This window comes from Kogia breviceps, chromosome 9 (assembly GCF_026419965.1).
Source record: "Kogia breviceps isolate mKogBre1 chromosome 9, mKogBre1 haplotype 1, whole genome shotgun sequence".
Lineage (NCBI taxonomy): Eukaryota > Metazoa > Chordata > Mammalia > Artiodactyla > Physeteridae > Kogia > Kogia breviceps.
In genome coordinates, this window is record NC_081318.1 from 371,662 (window position 1) to 394,513 (window position 22,852).

The 22,852-nt window shown below is 55.5% G+C and overlaps 1 protein-coding gene across 1 annotated transcript in view; it reads left to right on the plus strand.

Annotated features, from left to right (window-relative positions):
- Nucleotides 1-22,852, plus strand: part of VIPR2 (vasoactive intestinal peptide receptor 2) — a 63,170-nt gene that overhangs the window by 5,756 nt on the left and 34,562 nt on the right. The window contains exons 3-4 of the mRNA XM_059074663.2: nt 16,517-16,624; nt 20,238-20,335. Coding sequence (XP_058930646.1) covers nt 16,517-16,624; nt 20,238-20,335 — 206 coding nt within the window. The remainder of the gene's footprint in view (nt 1-16,516; nt 16,625-20,237; nt 20,336-22,852) is intronic.

The window sequence follows — 22,852 nt, forward strand, 5'->3', positions numbered from 1 at the left end:
TGCAGAGATGGGCCGGGACGTTTAAAACACTCAGTAGGGCTCCCTCGCAGGCTCTGCTGCCTGGTTCAGCGTTCCTCAGGGTGACCTGTGTGTGACCCACACAGACGTGCTAGATAGTGTGGCCGGCACAGCCCGTGAAGATCTTGGCATCAGCTTGAGCAGAAAGAACGTCTTAGGTAAAGGCCATAAAACATCTCCCCTGTTTGGAGCCGTGGGGAAAGATGTCATTCAGTCTTTGCAATGACAAGTATCACTCCTTGGACATTTTCTTATATTGAAGGCTCTTATTTTAATATTAGCTCGACAGCAAAAATACCTGCCCCTGAGCCCTTTCACCTTGTTTGTTTGTTTGTTTGTTTTGCGGTACGCGGGCCTCTCACTGTTGTGGCCTGTCCCGTAGCGGAGCACAGGCTCCGGACGCGCAGGCTCAGTGGCCATGGCTCACGGGCCCAGCCGCTCCGCGGCACGTGGGATCTTCCCGGACCGGGTCACGAACCCGTGTCCCCTGCATCGGCAGGCGGACTGTCAACCACTGCGCCACCAGGGAAGCCCCCCTTTCACCTTTGACCTGTGGCAAGAGCTCGCGGATCGTGGCCGCCCTCGGGAAGGAGGTGGCGCCACGGTAGCCGGCCTGGCGCCCTTGGCTTTCTGTAGAAAGGCAACTCGTGTTCTAAATTCCCGTTTTTCTTTTTCTCTTTGAAATCTGCATGGCTCGAATACCGAGGATATAAATAGTAATGAGTTACCAGAATGAAGGTACTACAGATGAAGCGAGCTAGGAGCTGAGTGAGGGCCTTCTAGCCGGATGGGATGAGGGCCGTTCCAGGGTCAGCCGTGTGCGCCTGCCTCACGGAACTGAAAGTGAGATGAGATATCGAGGGTCTGTAGGAGGTATAAGAAATTGGTGTGAAAGAGCACCAAAGACGCAAAAAAACGAGTTTTCAGTTCTACTGAGATAATTTGTATGAGTCTAGCAAGGAATTCTTTTTATTACATGTTGAATCCAAAACAAATTCAAACAAACCAACACATACATCTAGACAAAACCAATTTTAATTCTAAACCCCTTTAAGGGGTTCACTTTGTAAAAAAGAAGCACTTAGGAGGTTTTTAGAGCTTTGTGAGTTAATACTGATTCATCGCTAAGACTAACTTAATCCTGCCAATGAGGCAGTCAGGCCACGGATGCCTGAAAATATAGCTCAGGGCAGCTCTGTCCCCGCATGGGGGTGCTGACCACGGTGGTAAGCAGTGACTCAGCTCTCCAGCTCTGCCTGGTGTTCCTGCCTGTGCGTGGGTCACATGGGAACTTTCCTGTGACTTCACATCATTTTTGCCCAGATCGGGGCAGGGAGGGGCGGTGGTGGTGGTGGTGGAATGTGGCCTATATGTCGGAAAGACAAGGAGGTGCCCACGTTTCTTGACAGCTCCGCAGTCTGGCCCGGGTCCTGAAGGACCCACGGTCCTGGGCCGTGGCTGAGGCGGGTATGACAGTGAACATTAGCTCAAGACGGGGGCCCCGGGAGGTGCTAGACTACCGAACTTACTTTTCTCTGACGTTTCTCAAACAAAGAATACTGGACTCATTTTGATCCACTTGTCAAGGAGCTGTGGCAGGTTTGGATTTTGCCCCCTTCAAGCTAACAAGTTACCCTGCGCGGTTTCCCGGATGCCTGCAGGAGGCACAGGCCCTGTCAGAGCATCACCGGAGGCATAACCTGCTTCGGGCAGAGCGGGCAGTGTGGTCACGTTCCCACTCCTGTGGGTTCCCTTCTCCCCGGGTCCCTCAGGACCTGTGTGCAGAGGCCCACAGTGCGTTTTTTTCCTGGCTGAGGAGCCCTGAACTTGGGAGACCCCAGTGTCACGAGGAGGCTGCTGGTGTCCTGGCCAAACTTCGCTCCAGAGAAAGATGCATTCTTGGTTATTGAGATCAGCCTGAGGGCCGCACTCTCTGTCTGCCAAGGCTCTTGCGCTACAGACGTCCTCGAAAAGAGTCCGGAGCAAAGCGGCCAGTGCCTTTTCCCAAGACACGCGCATGCAGAGTCCCCAGCTCCAGGAGGGCGACTCTCGGTAGGCGTGGACGTCCTGCTTCTCTCCTGCAGGGCGTGCTGCGGCCTCTGGGCCATAACGCCCCACTCTGTGCTGTCGGTCCCTCTACCGCATTGTCCACTGTCCTTGCAGCCACAGATCCTGCACAGCACTTGGCACTTAAAAAGGTGTCAAATAAGCTTTTGCTGAACAAATTAATGAAAAACTTCATATTAAAACTTGTGGGGCTTCCCTGGTGGCACAGTGGTTGAGAGTCCGCCTGCCGACGCAGGGGACACGGGTTCGAGCCCCGGTCCGGGAAGATCCCACGTGCCACGGGGCGGCTGGGCCCGTGAGCCGTGGCTGCTGGGCCTGCGCGTCCGGAGCCTGTGCTCCGCAACGGGAGAGGCCACAACAGTGAGAGCCCCGCGTACTGCAAATAAATAAATAAATAAATAAAAGTTGTGATATATGCACATAGAAAAAATGCCGTACATACACAGCATTTGTGTCCATCCCTCTTAGAATTCACGTGTGCACAGTGTGTATGTGCGTCCCCCCCCCCATTTCACTGTGCAGATGGAAGCCAGCTCTGGTCTGTACTTTGTTTTTCTTTTTTTTTTTTTAACTGTAGCAATGTATTTGGCAACCGTTCTGATTTGGTTTATACTTTCCTTTTAAGAGCTATGTAGTATTCTAACAGATTTCCTTAGTCTGTCCCAGGCTCCTGGACTTTTAGGTAGCTTACAAGCAATACTCTAGTGACTGCATTTCTTCATGACAATAAAATGTTTCACCAGCAGTTGAGGGTTGACTTCAAGCCACTATGCATGAAATCAGAACATCCTTCTCATATGACCACGGCGAGGGCTTGGGGGCTTGGGGCAGCACGTTGATTTGGTGAGTCCTCCTTGACTTCCTGGCCGTCAGCTTCCTCACGACAAGCCTGGTTCTCCGTGTATCAACAGGAACCGTCAGAGGCGGCCGGTATTCAGCTGCAGGCAGAGGCCCTGCAGTGCAGGACGTTAAATCAGGGCCCAGAGCGCCCCCAGATGTCTGCACCTTAAACATCGCCCTGGCTGTGACCTGCCCTGGGTAGGGCTCCCGCAGCTCAAGAACTGACACTTCAAGGCACCTCTTATCCATCCCAAGGAAGGGTTACTACTGCTTTTCAAGCAATTTCTGACTTCTTACAGCTACTTCCTTCTCTGCAAGGGAAGGTCTGAGGCCTGTGTGAGTGGACACTGAGGGTGAGGCCAGGCCTCTTGGCAGCCCACTGGGCCCCGGTGACAAGGACAGCACGTGCCTCCTGTGTCCCCCCCGGCAAGCCGCTCTGCTCCTGCATGGCCCTGTGCAAGGCACCTGAGCTCACCAAGTTCGGGGGGGTGGGGAGCGTTTGCTTCTGGGGCTTGTTCCAGAGCTTGGAGCTGGTGGGCTGGCCGCGCGGGCAGGTAGGAGAGGGGTGTGTCGGCACACAGAGCAGCTGGGTCCAGCCACCGGGAGGGCTGGGGACGCGAACACGGAATGCGTGGGTGAAGGAAGGAGGGCAGCGTTGACCCGCAGCCTGGAGCCGGGCCCCAGGGGGATTCTGAAAAGCGGGGTGTCTGCTCTGAGCTGTGTTTCGGGACGGTTCACGGAACAGACAGTTCTGAGAGGAGTTGGGGGGGGTCTCACAAGCGGGTCACGTTTCAGCGGGAGGTGACGCAGGCGTGCTCGACGGAAGGGGACGGGAGGCTGGCGGAGCAGAGGCCAGGCTGCAGGGAGAGAGAGGGTGGCTGAGAAAAGTCCCGCGGCCGCATGGCGGTGACGGCAGCCACCCCAGGAGCGCAGGAGAAAGAAGAGCGCACAGGAGGAGCTGGCGGGCGCCTTCAGGAGCTGCGGGGGGAGCGGCCAAGGGCAGACCTGAAGGGCTTGGCCCGCGGGGACAAGGACGGAGGGGACCGAGCGCCCAGCACAGCTCCCGGGGTGGACGGGGCTGGGGGGCCGGCAGGAAGGGACCCAGGGCACTGAGCTGTGGACGTGCCAGGGGCCCCGGGCCCCCAGCCCTGGCACACGGCCTGGGAGGATGGTCCCGCATGAGGCCGGCCGCGGCCAGGAGCTGTGGACGCCACAGCCAGGCGTCCTGCCCCGGGGGGCACGCGCAGCTGTGTGGCTGCTGTACTGTATGAGGATGATCTGTCTTAGCACTGGTAGACGGATGTCCCGGCTCGATCCCGAGACGTCACCCAAGTCCTGCTCATAAACCCACGGAGGGTTATCCTGGGAATAACATGGCAGGACTCCCCACGCATCCAGTCCCAGCCTGTCGGCCGAGTCCACACTTCCCCCCTCGGACGCGGCTCGGCTCTGCCTGCCTGGGCGCTCATGTGGCACCACCAGCAATGGCCCAAGTGGTCACAGACATTGGAGGGCAGGTTGTTGAGAATGTGTACAAAACACAGCAGCAGGCATCTCGATGGGTGAAAGGCGCAGCATCTGCACAAATTTAGTTCCCCATCAGTTTTCCTAAACTGACTCCGTTGCCGGACCTCACCGGGACTCCCGAGGGCCCCCGTTGTACGGATGTCACAAGAGAGGCGTGAAGGTGCCGGGCCCATCTCGGAGGGATCTGTAGTCAGACCCCGACCGCAGGCACTAGGTTCACTCAGCTCAGTTTGGAGGACATTGTGATGTTTGGGGTTTATTGGATTCAACATATTCTTTAGATGGGTTCAAACTGGATCTCTGTATGTTCCTTTGAAAAATCCTTTTGTTCAGTTAACAGCTTTGGTTAGTTCTGGGTTCTGAGTCTTAGTTTAATGTTAGTTCAAGTCCCCAAATATGACTCCCACCGATGGAATCCATCTGAACTGAAGTTAAACTTTGCTACTTCCATATTCAAAGTTCCAAAGTGATTCGATCGAGGTGCCATCTGGTGGCATTGTCCCCCCAGATGGTCTTTCCCAGGCCTTGGTTCATAGTTCGCCTCTAGCCCACCAAGGGTAGGATCGTTGTAGCACCCTCGTTAGAATATTGGGGTGTCCGGGAGTTGTCTGAAGAATGAGTTCCCCGTAAAGTACTCCTTGCAGCCCTCCAAAGGCATTTGGAGTCGCAGCTCTGTCGTGACGCCTGGGTTTGCCCCTGTGTAAAATCCAGGCTCTCATACAGGGGGCCTAGGAAGCAGCATGGCCCTGGGCCTCGGTCCACACCCGAAGGCTTGACCTGCTGTGTGGACTCAGTTACAAGCTGGGGGACGTTGAAGAGCCAGCCCGCCTTGGTGCCCTTGTCGGCCTGTGAACTTGCAGTGTTCCTGCTGCAGGAAGACCTGCTGAGGCCCTCCTGGCCCAGGTGCTGCCTCCATCAGGTACCTCGGGCAGCCTCAGACCAGTGGACGCTCGCTGAACATTTGTTGGAGGGACGAATGCTCGTCACTGCTAGTTTTAAGAGGGCACGGCTGCAGCTGGTCCAGACGCCGTGCCGAGTCTCGAAGAAAGGACAGTCCGCTGTTTGGAAGATGAATTGTTCCATCTCTGTCTGCACGGGCAGGGGGTCGTTATCAAACGCCCTGAGCTTGTTCTGTAAGTTCCTTTTGAGTCCTGATTGCAGTGGCTCCCCTCCCAGCACGTGGCCGGCTTTCACCTGCACTGACTGTCTCTGAGAAGCGCGCGTGCCAGACATAGGCTGTCATTAGTTCTGGTGGGTTGTCACTCTGGGCGTTTCCCCTCAAAAGGCTCCTTTCCACTCCGCTTCTGCCACTAGCGAGTACTGCCATCCTGCCTGACTGCAGCATTTCTAAAAAGGCGTTTGGCTCCGCACCCAGCATGGACGTAGCTCTCCTTATCTCACTACACGTATTTTAAGAATAAATGCTGTAGATGTGCATCCTTAGAGCCACAGAAAGAAAGACTCTCCTCCATTCGGTAGGGTTTGAGCCTCACTGCGAGTGGCGAGATTAGCTGGACTCTGTAAGACGCAGAGAAACGGATATTTGTAATTGGGCACCTGGACAGGAAGCAACAAAGGTGCCCCAAGAGCAAATCCAAAGCTGAGGGCGGGGCTGACGGGGGCGCGGGCCAGTGTTTCGGAGCTTCCAGATCCAGGGGAGGGTTCTCGGCGTCGCGTCACCATCCGCAGAGCTGGGGGTCTGCACCCGCTCAGCATCACGTCTGCGTCCCCAGTGGGTGCTGAGCCGCTGGGCTGCGGCGGCTGGGACGGCGGGGCTCCCTGTGCTGCCGCCGCGGGGTAACGTCCGACGTCGCGGCCCTGTGCCCCCTGAGGTCAGGAAACAGGCCCCCGGGGTCCTTCTTGTGCTGCGTGGCCAGCTCAGACCGCTGGGGAACGGGGACTTGAGCGTCCAGGAATGGGAGTATTTTGAGGGGTGGTCTCAGCAGACAGTCAAAGCAAGGTGGTGGTGAGGCAATGGCGAGATTTCGGCCGTGACTGCAGCTGCCCTTTGAAGGAGCCAAACGCGGGACCGGGGCTGCGGGTAGAAGTTGCCCACGGCCCCATGTTGGCCGTGGGGCATGGGACAAATCTGACCGTGACCGGAGGCCCCAGGGGGATGGCTGCTCACGGCCGCACTGTGCCCAGGGCCCTGGGAGAAGCGAGAGGGTCGGGGCTGCCCGGGCCACCTCTGTGGTCTTTTGAATCCGGGGCGCCCACTGGTCTGGGGAAGCACGTTTGCCGGTGAGAGTCCTCCCGGCCCCAGGGCCTCCGAGGCCGGCTTGTGTACTCACCTGCAGAAAGCAGTAAATCACGTCCCCCTCTGTCAGCCTGAAGCAGGGCCCTCAGGCAGGCAGGCGGGCAGGAGGCCGCCTGTCCGGTGATTCGGGTCAGGACAAACGGCTGCGCTCACAGGGAAGGACCCTTTTGAAAAAGGATTTTTCCCAGCTCCGTTGGTGAGTCGGTCCCTCAAGTTTTCAGTCCTTTAAAGTGATACTAGGCGTGGGGGTGCCGGGAACAGGAGGTGGGTCAGTGGCTTCGAGGGCCACAGTGGAGATAATTCCTTTCTTTAAAACTGTTAAATCAGAGTTTCAGCGCTCAGCGGAGTCCCCGTACGGGGAGGAGAGGCAGGCGGCTGCCCGAAGGTCAACATTCTGGTGGCTGTTATGTCCCTCCACATCCCATGATGCTGTTTGGTCACCTGCTTAAAAGTGACCTCCAGGATCTTGAAAATGAAATTCTTTTTTCCCTTTGCAACTGGCCGGTGGTCTGTAGGGCTGCTGGGCTTCCCCAGGCTTTCCCACCTCCTGGCTTTCGTGCCCTGTGGATGATTCACGCTTGAATCAGCCAGTATTTAGGGTCCAAAATGTCAACTTTTAAAATTCGAACCATTCTTTACATGTATTAATTAGTGTTCTCTGTAAAGAAGAGCTTTTCCTCATCATTTGGGGAAGAACTACAGTTCCTTCTGAAAGAGTGGGATAAAAGTCCAAGCACCTTGGGGGCACCTATTAAGTACTTAATAACTAGAATTCTGATCAGACAATTATTTCATCACTGCTATTTATATCACAAGTAAAGTGGGTGTTGGAACATGTAGCCATTAAAAATGATGGCACACATCACAAAGGACATGAAAAGTACGAGATGTGTATTGTTAAGCGAGAAAGCAAGGAATAGGCCAGCATATAGGATATCCTGTGTTTATGAGAAGGACGTACGTAACGTCTCTGTGTACGTGGTGTATGGGCAGGTGTATAGGATGTCATCGGGCCCTGTAGGGGCAGGAGCCAGACGCCCGTGAGGGGCCAGGAGGAGGCTGCTCTGAGGAGGTGTTTCCCCAGCACTCTCAGCATGGAAGGCAGAGGGGGCGGGGGCAGGACTGTTTGGGGAGAGGGTTTCTTTGGGGAGGGTCCTTGGAATGCTCTGTCTGCTCCCCTGTGGAGGGGAGGGAGGCTCCCCGCCCAGTGAGAGGACTTTCATGTTGCTGGAGGCCACAGGGATATGAGAGGTGGCTGGCAGCCGTCTTGCTGCAGCTGGGCACAGAGGTCCACTGGGTCTCTAATTGTCCTCTGCTCGGGAGGACAGCCACCAGGGCGAGGGCCGAGAGGGGTCGGGGCCGCAGCTCGGGGGAGGCGGCCTCTGGTCCATGGGAAGAGGAGGTGCTGGCTTCCACCACGAGCATCTGTGCCAAGACCCCTGAGTGCCTCCAAGCCCCCTGGAGCCCCGAAAACCACCACCAGCAGATCCAGACCCCAGTCTGCCCTCCACTCCCACTAGCCTGAAATAAGTCAGGTGGAGAAGGCATGTTAACTACGGAGACCAGACTGTGCCTTAGACCAGAGTGGTCAGAAACACGAGAGGCCTCACCTGAGTTTCCTGCAGGACAGAGGCTGTGCCCTGAGCCAGTGGGACGGGCCCAGCTCCGCCTGCAGCACAGACGCCTCTCCAGGTAGTCCATAAACAGGAGCGGGTTCACCCGCCGCTGCAGGCTGCACACGGGCTCCCAGCACGGACCACACCTCCTCGTGCCTGAACTGAGCACTGTGTGAATGCATGGTCCGGGGCGTGTGCTGCTTTCGCAATTTAAGCTCGCAGGCCTGGAAGAGTCTGTCGAATTTTAAGGGTGTCTCAGTGAGGGGCATGCGCATATCGTCCCCTTAGGTACTGAGAAGTTCTAAGTGGACAGAGGCTGGTGTAACAGGATGTGGCGAAGGCTCTGATGTGCGTGTAATGGGTCTCAAGACCTTGTGGGGGTCACTGAGCCTCTTTAGGTGTGGACCCCCGCTGTGAGGCAGCAGCCAGAAGGTCCTTCCCGACTCTGAAGTTCTGCGGTCTTTTTTTCCTTTAAATTTACTTTATTTTATTTTTTACTTTTGGCTGCGTTGGGTGTTTGTTGCCGTGCGCCGGCTTTCTCTAGTTGCGGCGAGCGGGGGCGACTCTTTGTTGCGGTGCGCGGGCTTCTCATCGCGGTGGCTACTCTTGTTGCGGAGCACGGGCTCTAGGCGTGCGGGCTCAGTAGCTGTGGCGCACGGGCTTGGTGGCTCCGCGGCATGTGGGATCTTCCTGGGCGAGAGCTCGAACCCGTGTCCCCTGCATCGGCAGGCAGATTCTTAACCACTGAGCCGTCAGGGAAGCCCCTCTGTGGTCTATTTAATGACCCCCCCAGCTGGCCCTCTGCCCCAGAGTTCTTGTTCACCAGGCAAAGCCCTGGCACGTATTTAAGGGGCTCACGAGGAGAATGACAGGTGGAGTGAGAAAACATGACATTTCTTCTTAAAGCGCTTTTTGCCTGCTCAGAGGTGTCCAGTAGTTAGTGTGGCCTGAGTCACCCCAGACGGAAGCAAGGGAACAAGAGCACCCGTGGCAACAGATCCTGCTCCTGAGGTGCCGCCCAGCCGGCGCGTGGCCTCTCCATCCTCGGCCCAGCGGTGGGCTCTCGGACCCCACGGCGGGGAGAGCAGCCCTCACCAGGGGCTCCGGGCTCAGGGGCCACCAGTGGCTGGGGGCCACTCTCCACCCAGGAGGTGCGGGTGCATCGGCGACGCTCCATCCTGCCCACCCCCAGGCCGGGCCACCCGCCCGGTGCTGCCAGGCGCGGCCGAGGGCGAAAGCGGCCTGGCTGGCCCGGGCCCCGCCGTGTGCCCGTGCCCCACCCAGCCCAGCCCGCAGCACAGAGGCGCTGTGGGCAGGGCTGGGGAGCCTCCGGCAGCTCAGCCAACCTCCGTTCAATGCCTCGTTTACCCGTCTGTGCGATGAGACCGGGGACACGCCAGGCCTGCGAGTTCGGGGGGTGCAATGAGCTCATGAGGGCGGGACCCGGCCCGCTGCTGCTGTGACCGCTCGCCCCGGGAGCAGTGCGCTCCTCAGTGGGCGCGTGGGATGCGCCGGTCAGCGGCACTGCCTTCTGGGTCTGCGGGGGTGCTGGGCGCCGTCGGGTGGAGCGTCCAGGGACACCCGGGCCTCGGCGGCGGCGTGAGACCAGGAGACACCCCGCCGGCCGGCCAGGCCTCCCTGTCCCAAGCAGGCCCCCGATGAGCCGCCCGGTTGGCTCACCAGCACTCACCCGCCCCGCACGGGAGGAAGCCAGGCTTAGCGAGGTCGGGGCTGTGGCCTGGCGAGCTATGGGCTCCGAGCCCACCCTCCTTCCCGTGCCAGGTGGGGCGTGGCTGCCGTGAGCCCCTGAGCGGTTCAGCACCACCTCAGGGAGGAGGGTCAGCCTGGGTCTCTGGCGCAATGGCCTGGGCTGGGGCACGGGAACTTTCTAACGAGTCGCCAGGGGCTGCTGCTCTGGGGCCCCGCCAGCACCCGCACTCGTAATCCTCGAGGTCCTGTCTAGCGCCTGCACCCCAGGACTCTGGGTCTCGGCCCTAGCTGGGTACACTCTGGAACCTCCAAAAATCTTAAAAACCGAGAAATGCTGTCCGGGAGAATCAGACCGGAACCCTGGCTGTGGGTACTAACAGCGGGCCCCGGGGGCGTGCAGGAAGGACCCGGGCACGCCGTCCACTGCTGCTTGGCTGCCCCGTCACCAGCCTGGGCTGAGGGACACTGACCTGCCCTCTGACGGGATCGTCCACGGGGCACACGTGGTGTCTCCGGTCAGGTGAGCCTTGGAGACTGCGTCGTTCCGGTCACGGCAAATTCTATATAGGGAGGGACCAGGGAACAAGAAGTGCCATTTCTCCACTTTCCCTCGAGCAAGGTTATAAAAATAAAAAGCAAATAAAAATCTCCGTACCGAAGGGACTTGGCCTGGAGGGTGTGCTCGTCGAGGTGGGGGAGGCCAGTCGAGCTGAGCTGACCCCAGACTGAGGCCTCTGCGGGGCTCTTCCCGCCGTCGAGTAGCAGCTGCTCTTCAGTGTCCCTCGCCGTCTCCCCTTGTGTCGTCTTCACGCTGACACCGCACTCGGCCGCCTGCCCCGCGGGGTCAGAACCAGAAGACGGGAGAGGAGGTGACGGGCGCTTGTGCCCACCTCGCCGCGCCTGTTCTCAGCTGGTCACAGACACAGGCGTGGCTGAGGCACAGAAGCACCTGGAAACAAGTAAACGGTGACCAGCGCTGTGTCCGCCACGGCCAGGCGGTTGAACGTCCTCTGACGGGACTGGGCTGGGCTTCCCTGGGGCTCCGGCTTCATCACCGGGGGCACAGGAAGTGGGATGGTGAGACCTCCACCCCAGGAGCTGCGGCTTGAGGGGTGTTTACCCGCCCGGCGATGAGGTCCCCCCAGCGCATCACAGAGGAGGACGGATGGCCCGGGTCAGCACCTGCTGTCTGCGGGCTGGGGATCCAATGACCAGCACGGCTCTGGCCTCGGAGCCCGAGAGCACTTCCTGGGCTTCCCTGCAGCTTCTGATTCTGGAAGAAGCTTTGCCACTTACGACTTCAAATTTAAACTAAACTTTTGAATGGAAGGTGTTATTGGTAATGTTAGCTGTTGCCTGGCCTCATACATTAGTGCCAGAAACAGTTTTATTTCTCCTTTTCCTTTCCCCATGCCCCTGCGTCTGCAGCACTTGCCCCACGCCCCGTCTTGAGCAAGGTGACCCAGGGGATGAGGCCTCCCGCCGCTGGATGCCCGGGTGCTGGTCCGCCCACCCTCTCCTCGCAGGCCGGGCCGCAGGAGCGGAGACCCCTCCCTGGAGCTCCTGGTCGCGGTGGGAAGCGCCTCCGTCACACCGTGTCCACCGTCGAGAGTCAAGCCTGCCTGGGTACCTCCGCTGTCCCACTGCTATGCTGTCTCTCTCTCTGTGCGTTGGTGTTGGCAGGGGACTGGATTTGTCTCTTGGTAAAAATGTGGACAGATTGGAGCACGGCCGCTGCTGGGGATGCCCCAGGAACCTCACCCAGAGAGGGCGGGAGACCGCGTCAGTCGTGGTCACAGCCTCACCTGAGACATCAGCCCTGCGTTCGCTGGACGAGTGCTCAGAGCCGTCCTTCGTCTGCTTGCGCACCTGGACTCGGTTCACGCCTCTGGCTCTGCGTCCAGGGCTTTCATCATAAGACACCTTGAACGTGGAAGACTGGAGTGGTAGGAGCACGTCTCCCCAGGTCCCAGGAGGTCACGGAGGGCCAGTGGGGACAGTGGTCTTCCAGGGAGAGGGCGGTGACAGCAAGACGGGTTCTGGCCCCAACCTCGCTCTGCGAACCCATGAGCAGGAAACTCAGTGTTTGTAAAAGCTCTGCTCTAGACAAAGTGTAACACCTAAGCAGTGAGACTCACCTGATTTTCTTGAAAGTGAATTGCTGTTTATATCATTGAAATAATGAGAAAATAAACCCGGGACTCAAAACAACACGTGTGCCATCGTCTGTGAGAGTATGACTTGCCCGGGGATATTTTGGAGAGAGAGTTGGTTTTTCGGGTACAAGTTTCTTTTCCGGGGTGGTCGGTTCCTCCCACTTCATAAGACCGCGTCGGGCCAGGTGAACTGCAGCTGTCTCCTCTGAGTTCCAGAATATTGACAGGCACGTGTTCTATTAGCAGCCTTTCCTGAGCACAGCTCCTCCATGTCCCGAGTATGTTCCATTCAAGTTGCCGTGAAGTTTAAGAAAGGTCTGGAGACTGCATCGTGCGTAAGCCCAGTTTTTCTGAACGTCTTGATCTAGAATGTTCCTTTCAGGGGACTAAGCTGCCTTCCCAAGAGGCACTTAGGAAGCCACCACCGCCGGTTTACGCTGGGCTCCTATGCGCTCTTTTCCTGCGAAGCCTGGCGGTTGGTTCACAGAGGCACCTCGGTCAGGCCCTGGTCGGGGCTCCTCTGCCACCTCCTCTCTGCAGCTTCTGGGACACTTTGCCAAGTTTACAACGTGTCATTGCCTCCCAAGTCTGTTACTCACCCAACTGCTAAATTAAACAGTATGGAAGCTGAGGAGTACAGAAAAAGCACTCGTTTCTGGGAAAACCAATTTGTGTGCTTTGGAAAAACTAAAAAAGTGAGTTGCTAAGCAGCCGTAGGGTTGGAGGTGAGAATGCCGGCTAGGATGGAGTGTGGAAACCTAGCTCTGCGGGAGCCTAAGTCAGCCCACTTTCAGTGCTCTGAAGTTGGAAATCACCGACACAGGTCAGAGTATGATTTACGCAAGAAAAGCAAAGAGGAGCCCAGTCAACAAGCCCACACGCAAAGGAAAGGCTTTGGCTGTGTGTTCTACGTTTAAGTAATAGAAACACACTTTGTGTTTCAATTAATGGAAGATATTTAAGGCATTTAAAAAGCATCTACTGTGCTTTTCAGTTCCCCAAGCCACTGACCCCCACTTTGGATAAGAGACCTCCTCCTCCTTGTTTTGGGTTTTGAAAGACAGAGAAGATTTGTGTGATAAGTGACAAATAAATTTTTACCAAAAATTTCTCATTCTCATTTATAATTTATTCATAAAATATTTCAGGTAATTTATATGGCCATTTTTAGCTGAAAAACCATGACTTGAAGAAAGTTGCTTCTGTTTGGGCTAATTTGCCCCCAGCAATAGTTTATGTACAGTAATGATGGGTTTGTTATTTTCTCTCTTTGCTTTGTTTCTTGATAGTTTGTTAAGAGTGGCTTTTTAGTTTTATTTTTTGCTCATTTTAGCTACAGCTCGAGGGTGACGCTGTCCTGGGATGATGGAAATGTGTGTCTGAGCTGTGAGATGAGAGCCACCGGCCACATGTGGCTACTGGTCATTAGAAGTATGGCCACTGCAGCTGAGGAGCTGAATTTTCAATGGCATTTAATTTCAGTGGATTTAGGCTTAAACTTAAACGGCCACATGTGGTAGCCACATTGCAAAGTGCAGTTCTAGGATTTTTTTCTCTTCTTTATTTTAGCGAATCTGTTTAGTTCACTTTATCTGTCGTTTTAGCTAAAGCGCTAATATATCGTTGAAGCCTGATGGTGACAGCAAGTGCCCGGTAGGTTCCTGGTTTGGGTTGTACACTGTGCTTAACCATTTCTAATAACAGCTACTCCTTGAAACAAATGGTCTTTGCTATGTTAAGGCAGTCTCAGTATTACATTACTCTATTTTGAGCTTTCAAAAATTAGGAATGGCTGCTGAATGTCGTCAAGTAACTTTTCAGTCTATTGATGTGAACAAAATTTTCCTCTTTTCAGACTGAGCCTTGATTTTATTATCACCGTCTCAGATATCTAGGTTGCTACCAGAACGTAACAAAAATAAATTCTCACGCAGACCCTTCTTGCCTCACCCACGACACTTTTTCTCACGCAGCCTAGACTATTCACCACTTTTCAAACAAGCCTTTTCTCCCCAGTGGGTCTTAGCTGCAGCTGAACTCTGTTGGGAGTGACCTCAGCCCGTCGGCCCTCTCCCCTTTCTCCAAGCTGCCCAGCCCCCGCCCCGCCCGCAGAGTCCCATCATGGTCGTGGTTTACGTTATCGTGATCACAGTTGACCCTGTAACAGTCCCAGTCTCCTTTCTGGCGTAGCTCTATGTTATTCCTGGAACTATAGGTTAGTTTTCCACGTCTCTATCAATGATTAGCATCAAACTTTGTAGCACAACAATGGCAAGACACTCTCGCGATGATCTAGTACACAGGGTGGTCACCGAGTGCTGTTCTCGGAGCCGCTCCTGCGCCCTCCATCCCGTGCCAGGCGGCCTGGTTGGTCCGGGGCTCCCGGGTGCTCCTCCAACAGAGCTTCCAGAAACACCCAGCAGGGCAGGGAAGTCTGGAGTTCTCAGAGTTCAGAATTCAAACTCGACGTGATTCTCCCAAACGTAGGCCGCCTGTGCCCTTTAAGGGCGCCCCCATCGCTCACCTCCTGCGGGCTGGGCTCCTGCCCCCTTTGCTCTGCCTGACTCTTTAACGCACATGCATGCTGTCTGTCTTCAGTTTTATGACATCTCTAGGGACTGCCGTTTCAAATTTCTCAACTGCCATTTTCACGAGATTTGGGAAACGGAGGGAGAAGCTCACACGTCCCCAGCTGTCTGTCTCTTGCCCTCGTGGCACAGGCACATGCTGCTCATCCCAGGCCTGCAGGCTGCACTGCCCACCGGGCTGGAGGTTTGTTTCTAGCGACGTCTTTGTCCTTGATGATGCGTTCTAAGTAATTTTTCAAAAAGCAACATTTTCTTTAAATATGTAAGGATGTTAATATAGTATGAATTTATGTACTCAATCTTCGGTAGTTTCATCTTATTTTTAAAAGCCTTTAGAAAGTATTTTCATCTTTTTTAAGGGTTTTCTTTGTTTGTTTTTTTAGCCGCACCACGCGGCGTGCGGGATCTTAGCTCCCCAGCCAGGGATTGAACCCAATCCCCCTGCAGTGGAAGCGCGGAGTCTTAACCACTGGACCGCCAGGGAAGTCCCTATTTTCATCTTTTTTTTTTTTTGCAAAACTTGGTTTGTAGCCAACTTTTCATTACCTGTGTTCTTAGAAGTAAAACATTCCCGTGGTCAAACCAAAAATGCATAACTTGGACTTCCCTGGTGGCGCAGCGGTTGAGAGTCCGCCTGCCGATGCAGGGGACACGGGTTCGAGCCCCGGTCCGGGAAGATCCCACGTGCCGCGGAGCGGCTGGTCCCGTGAGCCGTGGCTGCTGAGCCTGCACGTCCGGAGCCTGTGCTCCGCGACGGGAGAGGCCACAACAGTGAGAGGCCCGCACAGCGCAACAACAACAACAAATGCATAACTCCATTGATGTGTTTGCACAGTTAACATACAGGTGTGGGTGGCGTGTCAGAGAGCAGAACTGTTGTTTCTTTCTTTGTTTGAATTGAGGCTAGCACCCCGCTCCTCCAGTACTGAAGCTTAAATGAAGTATAAAAGTTTAGAGGCCACAAAATATAGTAGAAACACCTTGGACTTGTAATAAAAAATTCCTGGGTTCAAGCGTGGATTCATTTACCATCTGTTTAACGTTGAGAGGCCCCTGGACCATTCAAACCTCAGTGCTCTTTGCCAGTGAGATGATTAATACAGTGTTGGTATGAATTACTGTCGTGGGATGGTTATTAAACCAACTGAGAGATCTGAAAAGTGTTTGAAGCTATAACATTATACAAATTAAGGTTTGATAACTCCATGAGGGTTACCTAAGATTTCACTGCTAATATGTCATCTTGACTGCTGAAATCAACTAAATCTTTTCAAATATTTAAAGTTGCAAATTGTCCTTGAAGTCAGAACCCAGAAACAGACAAGTGTATGTGCATCTAGGGGACCCTTACCTCTAAGACTTACACAATACCCAGTGTTGCCCATTTTATCACATGGGGGGTGGTGGGGGAAGCACTTCAACAGGAAAAAGTAATGATTCTACTACAATTCAAAAGTGCGCAACGCATGCTGGCTTCCTCAGAAACGTTCTACCACAGATCTGCTTATTCCTCCAAAGCTGATTACAATGACCCCATGCCAAGTATATTCTCAAGACTATCGTGGTGCGAGTTTCACAGAAGAATAATTTGCAGGATAATTACCTACTTAACAGGCTTTCTATCTGAGAAGCTTCTGAGCAGATGCGGTCCCACCACCCTGCGCACCCCACGCGTGGCCTGAGGGTGCTGCCCTTGTGCTGGGCAGAGGACCTCGCTCACCCCTGTCTCCCCTCCAGCCTGCAGCGGCGTCTGGGACAACATCACGTGCTGGCTCCCCGCGGACGTCGGCGAGACTGTCACGGTGCCCTGTCCAAAACTGTTCAGCAATTTTTATAGCAAACCAGGTACCGTCATCTGTGTTGTTTCTGAGCTTTGCGGGGGGTGCACACGAGGGGCCGGCTTCTCCATGAAGGCACAAGAAGCAGGGCGTCGGTTTCCTTGGCCCAGTGAGTCAGGGAGCAGCTGTGCTGAGCTGGCCTTACGGACTGGAAGCACAGAAGGCTTCCTGCCAGGTCGTCCACCCTCCAGCACACACGGTGGGACGGACAGGAGACCCTGGGCAGGAGCCAGACACACAGGCGCCCAGCGCAGACGAGGGGCCGCGGCACCAGGCGGGGAGAGAATAGAAACACCTGCCGCACGTGGGCACTCGAAACCCTCAGAGAGCGCCCTCCAGGGTGTCCCTTCCCGGCCGGGAACGCGCTTTCTCCTTCACAGGAATCATCTCCTTTCCTGGACCGACTCTCTGGGTTCTCAGCCCCACCCTTGATCCGGCCCCCTGTCACCTGAACACCTGCAGTCGCAGAGCTTCCAGCCTCAGCAGGTGCTGACCGGGATGGGCCGCCCCCTCCTTCCGGGGCTTGCTCTGCACACAGGCCCTGGAAACCCAGATGTTCGAGAAATAGACCCGTTTTTTATAAAAAGTTGTAGGTGGGAAATTGGGGGTCTCTCCACACGTCGGTGCATGTTGTCATGCAGCCAGCACATTGCTCTGCTGTCCCCATGCGGGTGAGCCCTGGGGGCCACGTGAGGTCCCCCTGAGCCGGGCTAGGAAAGGGGATGTGAACAGGTGGGTGGGAGACTCTACCTCTCTGGGAGGGGAGAGCCGGGGGCCTGGGCACAGTTCCGAGAGCAGGTCTTTGCAAGGGACAGTATCAAGCCATCAGGTGGAGGAGGGCCAGGTTCCAGGACTCGGAGATTTATTCTGTCGAGTTGGAACCTTAGGGCATCGTGGATGCCTTCAAGTTATTAGTGTTCTCTCAGCTGGGGAGAAGGCGCCTATGCTCTGCGTCCAACAACGACAGGGCCAGGAGCCCGTGCCCTCGGCCAGGCAGCCCAGTTCTGAATTCTGCCCCCACCTCTCCAGAAGCCACCTGGCCAGTCCCCAGAGGGCTGCGAGGGCCCTGGCCCGCCCCTGACTCGGAGCCTGAAACGGCCTGCAACGGGAGTACATCCGGTGGGCCGCCCGCAACCTGGAGCCCACCCATCACTCCTGCCTCGGCTCGAGCCAGGACCCTCCTGACAGGGTCTGAGCCCAGGTGGCCGTGCTCAGGGCCAGACGTGTGACTGTGGCCTTTTCAGGACAGTCACACTCAAACATGCACCTCAGGTCCGAGGACAGGAGTGTGCAGTCAGCTTTAGGGAGCTGGGGTGGGGCCACCTGCACCGCTGCGCCGAGGCCTAACACTGCAGCTAAACGGGGGCCACGGTGGGGAGAGGCATGGAGATTGCGGGGGTCCTCACAACAGGGGACCAGACTTCTGAGTCCTAACCTGTGCCCCACTTTTGTTCTCAGGTCCCTCTCTCACCTCCATGACCCGTCCCTCACCTCCCTCACCCCTCCATCACCTCCCTGACCCCTCCCTCACCTCCCTGACCCCTCCCTCACCTTCCTGACCCCTCCATCACCTCCATGACCCCTCCATCACCTCCATGACCCCTCCATCACCTCCATGACCCGTCCCTCACCTCCCTGCCCCTCTCTCATCTCACCTCCCTGACCCCTCCATCACCTCCATGACCCGTCCCTCACCTCCCTGCCCCTCTCTCATCTCACCTCCCTGCCCCCTCCATCACCTCCCTCACCCCTCCCTCACCTCCCCAGCCCCTCTCTTTGCTTTACCGTCTCAGGCAGTTCCTGGAAGCCCGCCTTCCGCTCTTGCCTACGGTTTCACTGAGGAGTGTGAAGCCGGGCAAGTGACAACCCTGGGGCGTCTCGACTTCATAGGACGAGGTTTCTTTAAACATCTCCTTCAGTGTTTGCCATGTAATAAGTGAGGAGTGGCCAGCTCAGCACTCCCTGCCCTTCCACAGAGCTTAGGGAACAGGTCCCAAGAGCAGGTAGGTAGCAGGTGTGCTGTGCAGGTGAGGAGCTGACTGCCCAGTTCTGGAACGGGCACCTCGCTTGTAATCTGCGTAGCTTTGGGCGGGTGACTCCGCTTCTTTAAGCCTCAGGCTTCTCATCTGTACAATGGGATCATCAAAGGGCCTCCTCACGTAGCTGTCCGTATCGCATGAGTTAAATACGGAAGAGCCGGGAGGAGCCGGCGAGCCCTAACGCTGCCGACGCCACGGTGGTTCTTGTTCTTTCTCGTTCCCGGCTCTGACGGGCAGGTCATTCTCTTCTGTGGGCCTCAGTCTCCCTTCTGTAAGGTGTGGCAGGGGAGCCAGACCTCAGCAGCCTTGCCCCTTTCAGGGCTCTGTCTTGCCCACTGCACTGCAGTGCCCGTGTCCGAGCCGCCCGCCGGCCCCCCGGGAGCTGGAGCGGGAGGTTTCGGGTCTGGAATCAGAGAACCCAGGGGATGGTGGTGTCGGAGTGAGGCTGGGCCGGGAGAGCCCAGGTGATGTTTTCCTGGGGCTTTGCTGAAGCCGACCCAACCCACTCCCTCTCCAGTGGGCTGGGGCCTGGACGCCCCGGGCTCTCCCCACAGGGAGCAGAGCGGCTGATGCTCACCTCTTCCCCAGGGTGCACGCACACTGTGTTCTTGGTCTCACCTGAGGCATCAGTCAGAGCAGGTGGACAGGTGGGCCGCCCTGGGGTAGAAGAAATGAGGGATTTTTAATCACAGAGCTCAGTTGTTACCCTCAGAGCCTCACTTTTCCATCTATCAAATGGGAACAGTGGTGCCACCAAGTGTGCAAACCAAAAGAGATGGTGTGAGGGAACGTGCGCTATTCTGAAAGCCCAGGGCCTGTGGTCCCAGCAGGAAGCAGAGACGGCAGGGCCACCGCGCCAGCCTGGGTCCGAGCTCCCAAAGCCCACCCAGCAGGTCCACCCCCTTCCCCTCACCGCCCTGTGTGTCATCTGCTCAAGACGCCTCTTCCTGTGCAGGGGACCCTGCATTGCTGAGTCTGACGTGCAAGTTAGGTTCTTAGGAGCAAACAGTGGGGTTGTAAGAGCAAAGCTGCCTTTATTTCATGCCACGCAAATCTGACGTCCCCGGTCTTTCCTGCAACCACAGTGGCCAGCGGTGCCTGGCCTGGCTGCTCTGGTCCCTGTGCCTCGGGGCAGCGAGGTGAGGACTGGCGCAGGGGAGCACAGGACTGGCCCGGGAAAGCGCAGGGCAGAGCAGGGCAGGACCGCCAGGGTCCGCCCACGACGCCTCTCACTGGACAGAACAGCCCGTTCGCTTCCGCCCCGCTCCCGCCCGCTCAGTAGTGAACAGAACACACCTGCACCTCTATCCCATGGTAACCGCGCCCGTGCTTTGGCGCAGAGTCCACTCCCTCCAGCCGCCGAGGCCCCGGGGCTGCAGGGGCCGCCGCCCAGGCCTCGTGGGTGAGGAGGCCAAGGAGGGGGTCGCACCCTGAGCAGCAGCGGCCCCGGGTTCAGGCCCGGGCCCCTCGCCGGCCGCGAGGGAGCGGGAGCCTCTCAAGCCGGCCAAGGTGCAGGCGGGGGCCCTGGCCCCCCGGGCCAGCGCTGCTGCGCAGATCAGACACCTGGCCTTCACCTTCCAGGAAACATAAGCAAGAACTGCACCAGTGACGGGTGGTCAGAGACGTTCCCGGACTTCATGGACGCGTGCGGCTACGACGACCCCGAGGATGAGAGCGAGGTAAGGGCTGCGTGGGCCTCCCTTTCTGGTCGTTTTTCCGAGGTGCCTGGTAAACCGCGACCATTTGCTGCTCCAGGCCTCACTCGGGTGTGCTTCCGCTTCCGGCCAAATCCCGCCAGGTCCCTGGTTTCCGTTCAGCCGCCCGGCCTCTGGAATTACGCGCTGGTTCCCTAATCTTGGAGCTGGGAAAGGCTGGTTTTCTCCACCTGCCGTGGCGTAGCTGGAAGGTGACACCGAGAGTGGCTCTGCCTGCCGAGCTGAGCTTAGCCAGTGTCCCTTCTGCCGTGAGGGTCTCTTTGCTCCCTGTAAGGTGCTGCCACCCGTGGGCTGTCGAGAAGCCATGCGTTGCTCTCTTAGCCCCGAGCCGGCAGCGGGGATGGAGGCAAACTTGGAGCACCTCTGCAGACTTAGAGCCCGTGTCGCCGGTGTGGGCTGCCCAGGCTCGGCGGGCCGCTGGCGCCTCTCTCGGGCCGTGGCGGGGACCCGGCGTGGGGCAGGCGTGGCGTGAGGAGAGCCTTTCTCCGGGAATGCGGTCCTGTACGCGGTGAGCACCCTCAGCCCGGCACCCGCGCCCGGCCGCGCCCCGTGGTGGGGTCTGATTTGTTTGCCACCGGAAAGCCAGGTCAGTGTCTCCCCTCGACCCCCATCGCTCGCCCTGTGACCCCGTGTGGACGGGTAAGGGCCTTGGGAGCCGGGAGCCGGGCTGTTTCAGACGCGCTCCCCGACGACGGGTGTGAGGCCCTGGAGGAGTGCCTGCGCCCCACGCCTGAGCCCACACGGTGCGGGCAGACCGTGTCTGTGCCGCCGAGGCCCGCCTCCTGGCCCCGCCCATGCCACCTCGCCTCCGCCACCCCTGGGTCCTGCCCCCAAGTGAGGCCCTTAGGGATGTGGCCGTGCCATCACTCTTCCTGGGTAACGGAGGGGCTTTCTTTGCTCTCCGCACTGAGTTACAATTTTTTTTTAAAAGACATTTGATAACTTTATTCTGCCAACATTGTTTTATTCTTTTGAAATTCATCCTTTACTGGGTCTTCAGACGTATTTTTGTGAGTTTAGAAAGACAGCAGCTAGCGAAAGTCATTGAACTGGAATTCCCTGTTCATCCCCTTTCTGTCAGTGATGATATGCTTCCAATTTTGTTGGATATCTTGTTCTGTCTCTTATCTTTGGTTTTCTTTTGAGTATCTCCTTTATTTCTCTTCTCTCACTTGCTATAGATAGGATTTCTTTTGCTCAGTCCATGTGATGGCTGGATACCAATAGTCTCAGACTTTTATGTGTTACAACATCAATCACTTTGGAAGGGAGCGATCTTGGCAGTGGTCTGTTGAGGAAAAGAAGCCTTGATTTGTGGAATTTCCTGATTTCCATGTGTAAGTGCTTCCACCATGTCTAATTTCAAGCTACCAAAATGGCATCACTGAACACGGAGGTGGAAAAGCATCAGATCTTAAGTGTATATTTTTTAAGTGTACATGTCTACACAAATGTAGCTATACCTCATTCAAGATATAGAATATTTGCATTTCTTTAGAAAGTTCCCTTGTGTCCTTTTCTAGTCGGTACCTCACTCTCATGCCAAGGCATCCACTGGTCTGATTTGCATCACCATAGGTTAGTTTTGCCTGTTACTGAAATTTATCTAAACACAAGCAGAGATTACAGGCTTTTTTGTTTCTAGTTTCTTTTGCTGAACATAATGTTTTTGAAATTCATACATATTGTTACATATTTCTGTAGTTCATTTTTTTTGTCTAAGTAGTATTTGTGTGGGTATATTACATGCTGAGTCTCTATTCTGTTGGTGGACATTTGGATTGTTTCAAGATTGTGGCAATTATGAATGAAGCTGGTATGAATATTTTTGGATATGTATTTTTATGGACATATGTTTTTATTTCTCTTGGATAAATATCAAAAGAGTAAATTGCTGGGTCATGGGTTAGGTGCATGACAACAGCTGTAAACTGTTGTCAGAAATTTTTGTATAGTTTTATGTCTCATCCTGGATATATGCCATTTTTTCCAGATCTTTAGCAACTCTGATATTGGTATTGACAGTCTTTTGAATTTTAGCCTTTCTAGTGTGAAGTGGTATCTACTGTGCTTTTATTTTGCATTTCCCTGAAATTAATATTGCTGAATATCTCTTCTTGTATTTGTTGGCCTTTCATATATCTTCTTCTGTGAAGATATACAAATCATTTGTTTACTTCTTCTGTTATTCATGTTAATCTGTTTTCTTATTGAGTTATTTCTCTTTTTATTATTGAGTTGTAAGATTTTTTTATATACTCAAGATAAAACCCTTTGTCAGATGTACACATCACATATATTTTCTCCGAGTCTGTATACCACCTTCTCTATTTTCTAAATGCTCAACAAGTTTTTAATATTAGTTAAAATCCAGTTAATCCTTTTCATATACTTTTTGTAACCTTTTTAAGAAATATTTGCCTACTTCATGGTCATCAAAATATTCTCCTAGTTTTCTTCTAGAAACTCTAAATTTAGCTT